General features: G+C 35.1%; 1 protein-coding gene across 2 annotated transcripts; it reads left to right on the top strand.

Annotated features, from left to right (window-relative positions):
- The first annotated feature begins 3544 nt into the window (after nt 1-3544).
- On the top strand, nt 3545-7204 carry aurkaip1 (aurora kinase A interacting protein 1). 2 transcript variants are annotated; one of them, XM_007246830.4, is made up of 4 exons: nt 3545-3654; nt 4933-5015; nt 5227-5690; nt 6959-7204. In XM_007246830.4, the coding sequence occupies exons 2-4, from the start codon at nt 4964-4966 to the stop codon at nt 7070-7072; spliced, it is 630 nt and encodes a 209-aa protein (XP_007246892.3). In that variant the 5' UTR covers nt 3545-3654; nt 4933-4963; the 3' UTR covers nt 7073-7204. The 2 variants fall into 2 exon arrangements, with proteins under 2 accessions (XP_007246892.3, XP_049318710.1); XM_049462753.1 differs by having other exon boundaries at nt 3591-3654; nt 4927-5015.
- The last annotated feature ends 60 nt before the right edge of the window (nt 7205-7264 follow it).

The raw sequence follows: 7264 nt of genomic DNA, 5'->3' as shown, positions 1-7264 counted from the left end.
TACAGTTCACACTTAACTTAGTCTGTGTCTTCAAAAGTGCCTAAACACAACAGATTACATATTTAATGACAAATTAGACTACTTTCCACATTTAAACAACATCTGGACTTTTTTATGATTTTATTTCTAATTTTTATCCCATTTTCTCCCCAATCTTCACAGCAATTACTCAATTTCTCAATTACGTTAGGACTCGGAGGAAAGCACAGCGACTCGGTTCTGATACATCAGCTCACAGACGCTTTGTGCTGATCCTTTGGAGTGAGCAGGGGAGAGAGCACCATCTACCCACCCAGAGAGTGCAAGGCCAATTGTGCTTTCTCAGGGCTCTAGCAGCTGATGGCAAGCTGCATGACCAGGATTCAAACTGTCATTCTCCTGATCATGGTGGCAGGGCTTTAGACCACCGAACCACTTGGAGCCAACAACATCTAGACTTTTAAATTACTTTTAAATCCTGTGTTCAGCAGTTTCTATCGTTTTTAGAGACGGAGGACATGGTAGAAATAACCGTTGACTTGTTCCTTGAATTGTTGAATCGTTCACAGATTAGTTGACTACCAAAATATGAATTAGTTGCATCCCTAGTTATTTTATGTAGTCATTGTGAATGAGCGTATTGTAATAACATTACGGAAACAATATATTGTGCAGCCCTTACCTTACCCAGCTTCACACTATCAGACAGCACAATAAATTACCAGCTGCATAAACTTAATAACAGTTCCCTCTGCTATCTTGCTTTTATAATGACTACAGGTGCATTCCTGAAAGGTTCAGGGTGTGAAAGTTGCTCTGACAGGTTATAATCAGCAGTAGCGCTTCTCTCTTTATACAGCACAACAGATAAGTTTTGAACACTCTGGCTTAAAAACAAAAGCCCTTGGCCCTGACTTATTATGTAAGATTGTTGTTGGTGCAGTTGCACATTAACACTCGCACGCTAACCTGGGCACTATGTAAATGGCTGTGGTTGGATCAGCTGGGTGCTTTTCATGAGATCTCTCTCTAGGCAGTAAACGGCAGCAGGAGTGTTCACTTGTCCCCAGACACTGGATCCAAGAATAGAGGTCATGTTTTATATAACGTGATGTGCATGGTTGCATTCAGTGAACAGCTGTGCACTGGAAGCACTGATTAAAACTTTTACAAGAACTCTAGGAAGGTATGTAATGTCTGGGGCAGGGGTGTGAAACACATGGCCTGATAAAGGCTCTAATTTAGATTCTATGTTCTCAATGACAAAAAATATATATTTTTAATTGAGCTGATAAGTGATTAATGTTGTTTTAGGCTTCATCAGGATTCAAAGAACATTGTTTGAACACTGATTATACTTTAGATTAGGGGTCGGCAATAGACGCATGTAACATCTGGCCCGTGAGGTTGTTTGAACTATATTGAACGATAATTGAAAAAAAATAAATAAATAAATAAACTGCTTCTCTGGCAAGCTTTTGTTTACACTCCTCCCCTGTCTCTCTGTCGCGTTCGGCGCCCGTTCTCGTTTTTCCACACGTTCTTGGGCTCCCTATCTCCTTATAAGTGCATTTTTATAGACATTGATACACCATTCAATAAAGTAATAAGAAATATAGTAATATCACTTTATCTATTCTGGGGAATGTAAAGTATGTAGACAGACTAGGGAAAGGGGAAAAGGTGATGACGACACACAAATACACATACACACAGATTACTCTATATATATTCAAATTACCACCAAAATATTATAATAATATTTATATTAAACTGGGCATGCTAATTCTTTTATTAAACTATTTAGTTTCAAATTAAGCATAGTTTCTGTGGGAAAAAATATACTGAGGTATACTAAAGGTGAATGTGATGTTGGAGCTGGACTAAACTGTGACTTGATGAAAGAGCTCCATCTTTTGGCAACAAATGATAAAAGAAAAAAGTTTGAATTTGAGAACTTATAAACTCTATTCATTTACATATATGGTTATAGCTGTGTACATAATATAGAATTAATATAAAGATCTTAATCAGCACCATATTATTGTTATGAAAGCATGGCAGCCTTTAGATTATATAGTTTAATGGTGTCAAACCGGCATGTCTTTTCCTGTTTGATGACTGTCATTATTGCAAATTATTTTTATTGCTGCAACAAATGAAAGGATATATGCTAATCAGGCAATACTTATATATGAAGGGGTAGATATATTAGGCAGTAAGTGAACAGTCAGTTTTTGAAGTTGGATTGTTGAATGCCACAATATTATTACCTTGTACACTTTTTACAACTTGTGTTATAAAACATTGCAATATGTAGTTTTAGTGTTTTGGTCCATCCTCAATATTAGAACATACAGTACCAGTCAAAAGTTTGGACATACCTTCTCATTTAATGTCTTTATTTTTGTTCCTTACATTGTAAATTAATACTAACGTCATCCAGACTATGAAGCTACACATAAGGAATCGTGTAGTAACTTAAAAGTGTTAAACAAACCAAAATAATCAGTAAAGCATTTTAATTGATATTTTGACAGAGGTGGAAAGTAATGAATTACATTTACTCACATTACTGTAATTAAGTAGATTTTATGAGTAATTTGTAATTTTTAAAGTAGTTTTTAACATAGGTAATTTTACTTTCACTCAAGTACATTTTGACACAAGTAATTTACTTCACTACATTGGAAAACTCCCAATTACTGAGTAAAAAATAAAATGCTGGGGGAAAAAAAGTGTCTGAATTAAAAAAAAAAAGAAAAATTGGCGCGCATGCGCCGGCGCACGGATGCTCGTTCGTGAAATAACGAGCCAATAACGTCCTCATGCAATACAAAATGTGCCCCGCTGGACAGAGCTGTCAGCTTTCAGAACTTCCACATCAAACCTGCGAAAGCATGTGGTGTTAAGTATATTTATCATTGAACAATCTGCTTGAATGTTAAAAAAAACATGTAAATAGCAGTTAAAGCATAGCAATGGCAAGTTAAAATATAACAATGAAGTGTAAAACTATAAAAATACGGTTTATAGCTACATATATGACCATAACTTTTTAACAGTAAAGAAAAAAATGATCATCACTTCTTGAAAATATTTTTATGGGGTGGTCTGAACAAATACTGCCTCAAAGGTCCAAATTATTATGTGGAATAATAGTTCATTAAAAAACGATTTATGATTTGTTGTACTTTTTTACAATAAGAATTCAAAGTAACTATGGAACTTTTACTCAAAGTAAATTTTAAATTGAGTACTTTTTTACTTTTACTCGAGTAGATTTTTAGATGGGTACTTTTACTTTTACTTGAGTAGAATTTTAGCAAAATAAAGGTACTTTTACTTAATTACAAATTTTCAGTACTTTTTCCATATGTGTATTTTGATGGTCTCTTTTTTTCAATGTTTTGTTTCATAGTTTGGATGACTTTATTATTAAAGTATCTACAATTCAATTCATATTTGTTCGCATTGTCTTAATAACATAAATTATCTTGTGTGTAATATCAGGGAATTTAAACAGCATGTAGATAAGAAAGCACAGTATCAGTATGGGTACATTAGCTCTGGAACCATTAACAGAGGCTCAGCGGCGCGGCGGACCGGTTTAGCGGGAGGACAGGAAGGGGACAGAGTCACATTGAGCTGAGGAGGCAGTGGTGCGCAGCTTTAGTAAGTTATTTTATTTAATATAAAGCAGCGAATACAGTTTAACCCGCATGTATCAATATATTAGTGTGTGCGCGCTTGAGTCATGTGGGTAGGAACGCTTATAGAGTGCAAATACCAGCTATTTATTGCAATAATAACAACGGAGCTAAGCTAAGCTAATGTCTGACCGGTGACCAACTAGCCAGAAAAAAATAAGAGACCACTTCAGGTTCTGAATCAGTTTCTCTGATTTTACTGTTTATAGGTTTATGTTTGAGTGAAACATTGTTGTTTTATTCTTTAAACTACAGACAGTATTTCTCCCAAATTCCAAATACAAATATTGTCATTTAGAGCATTCATTTGCAGAAAATAAGAAACGGCTGAAATGACAAAAAAATATGCAGATACTTTATCTCAGTAATTCAGTTCAAAATGTGAAACTCGTATACTATATAGATGTGTTACTTTATTTTAATGTTTTACGAGAACATCTTACAGCACTTCATGCTTCCCTCTGCTGACAACTTTTAATGGAGATGCGGATTTCATTTTCCAGCAGGACTTGGGCACACTGCCCACACTGCCAAAAGTAGCAGTTGGTCTTAAATAACATTCTAATCTTCTGAGATACTGATTTTTGGGTTGTCATTGGGTGTAAGCCATAATTGTCAAAAATAAATGAAATAAATTCTTAAAATACATCACATAATACACACGTGTATTACACATGTGTGTAATACATCTATATAATGAATTACATATTTTGAATTGCATTACTAAACTATTCTAGTTATTTAGATGAGCTAGTACATACATGTTAACTAGAGATATTGACTTTATTAGACTTGATTGGTTGATTGTTTTTGTGATTGACTGCCTTATACTGCATTATTTCCCCCTTATATCTGCAGCTATATGTAATTAGCCTAGACACAGCACACAGGTTATATGATTAGCATAGCGATCTATCAGTAATCTAACGCAGTTAGCATATCTGAGCTGATAACACTGAGATTAAAATACCAAGAGTGTACAGACATGTCCTCAAAGATAAAGGTGGTACTTAAAAGAATCTAAAGCATAAAACATATTCTTGTTTGTTTAAAAGATTTTTTTACAGAATAATTCCACATGTTATTGTATAGCTTGAATATAGTCTTCAATATTAAATAATACATAATGTAAAAAAAAAAGAATGCATATTGAATAAGAATAAGGCTGGCACTGTATAAAGTTTTTTAATTGAGATTATTTGTATTAAATGGATGCTGTGCTTTTTATTACTTGTATATTCAGAGATAAGAGCGCACCAGTACAGGACCTGGTCATGATCATCTCAAGAATGATCCCCCGCCTCAGTGTGCTCTGCAGGTTTTCTGGTGAGTACTGGTAATGGAGTGTTCTACTGAAAAATGACAACAAAATATTAGATGATCACTAAATGAAACACAGCAAAATTGAAGATGCAAAGATTTAATACTAACATAAGCATTGCTACATTAGAATTTAGCTAGTATCAAATTGCGTAAAATAGATGACCCAAAAACGTTTGCCTTTGTTATACACATTTATTTTCATTCTTTTTACCAGGTTCTCATCAGTACCAGTGCAAGGTGCTCTGCAGTGCTGTGCAGCATTGCCAGTCTACCAGATATGTTACTAAGCATACCCAGAGATACTCCACTTCAGCTGCTGGCAACAAGCAGCCCCCTAGTATATGGACAGTGCTAGAGCCTGAATTAGAGGAGGCCCTCGTTCCCCGGAAACTAGCAGTTTCTCCTTTAGAAAGCTGGCTTTCACTACGCTACTCACTACCTTCACTTCTGGAGGCCCCTGTGCCCCTGGAGGAAGGGGAGCTGATAGAGGAAGCCGTGGTATTGCCCCCTTCTGCTGTGCCCGTGCTGGAGGATGGCGAGAGCTCCACGCCTCTGAGCTGTAAAAATGTACTCGAGATTCGGCGCAGGAAGATGAACAGACACAAGTACAAGAAGCTGCTGAAACGAACAAAGTTCCTGAGGAGGAGGGTGTTGGATGGCAGACGGAAGAGAAAGCAGGTCTGTAAATTTACAGAAAATATGACCCTATGTTAATGTTGCACTTATTTAGTAAATTCAGTGGTGCTTTGAAGAGAGTGGACTCTTTAGTTTAGAGTATACATATTTCCTCTTGAATTTCTTCTTTCTACGCTATCTCTCTGAGTCCAAACTCTTTAGAGACGTTTTTGTAACTTTTCCAGTGTTGTGAAAAGCAGACTTTAATAGATTCCTGTTTTTAAATAAAACAGGCTCCACCCACTCACACCTGCTTATCTTAGTCATATCATTGATTAAAAAAAAAACAGAATCTAATTTCACCTTCAGATGAACTTTTAATCCTAGAGGTTCACATACTTTAGCCACTTACAAATATGTAATATTGGATAGTTAATAATAATAATAAATAAATGACGAAATATCATTTATATAATCTGTTTAACTGGATTCTCTTTATCTACTTTTAGGACTGTGAAATTGATTTGGTTGTTCCAGGTCATTTATGCAGAAATATTGAAAAGTATATGAAACAGAATTAAATTTTAAATCAATTTGGGCCATTTTATTGATCTATTAATCATGATGTTTTAGTATTACTGCTTGTACATTGTCATAAGCAGGGATAGGCCACAATCTATTTGTAAAAATAAAAAAATAATATAATGGAGATGCACAGAAGTCCAAATATCAATATTTTAGTCACAAATTATGAATATTTTATTATATATTGAACTTATTGTGAGACAAAATTGCTTCCACTTTCTAGCACAAGATGGAGCTGTTTCTCTACAAGACAATTTTTGATAGTGCTTTGGCTCTGGTTTTGCTGCGTACAGAACCGCATATTTCTATACTTAACTTTGCTACACTAAGGAATGTACTATGTAGTAGTATACTAAATATTTTACTCTGTCTGCCAGATGCACATTCATGTCTAGTAAAATATTTAATCAAAGTGCAACTTGATTATGTTTAACTCAATATTAGGTATGGTAATATTAGGTGCACTGTTTGCATAGTTTGAGTTTAGAAAATGCCCTAAAAGGTAAACTTGTGCACACAATTCTTGTTTTAACTCTTAAATTAATTTTTTTACTCCACACTTTTACACAGACACATCTGAGTTGTTGCTAGACACACCCACAGACTGATAATTATAAGTCAACCCTAAAGATTCCCTTATTATCCATGCCAAAGTACATGCTCGGATCCTGCACTCTACACCCTGTAACATGCTATAATTCAGAATAATTCTAACCATAGTCATTCTGACTTGTTGTCATTTGTAGGCTAGGTTTGAGAAGGACCTAATCAGAATCTGGAAACGCGCTGGACTGAAAAAGGAACCGGAGGGCTGGACCACACCCAAAATATACCTCAAACATCATCAGCCCAAGAGCTGATCACTGAGAGGATGAAGCGGCGTTGTGTAAAATTATTTGCTCAGATCTGGATCAGAAATGTGTGAATGGACTCAATAAATGTATTGACTTTATATAATGTTATGATTGAAATAAACATATATTTCAGCACCATGTGATTGTGTGATGTATCAAATTATGTGTTCAATAAGGTTAGCACTAATATCTAAGCCT

The sequence above is a fragment of the Astyanax mexicanus genome, chromosome 13 (assembly GCF_023375975.1).
Source record: "Astyanax mexicanus isolate ESR-SI-001 chromosome 13, AstMex3_surface, whole genome shotgun sequence".
In the NCBI taxonomy this organism is placed as follows: Eukaryota; Metazoa; Chordata; class Actinopteri; order Characiformes; family Acestrorhamphidae; genus Astyanax; species Astyanax mexicanus.
The sequence above is the reverse complement of the archived record's forward strand: the minus strand, read 5'-3'. Positions and strand labels throughout refer to the sequence as shown.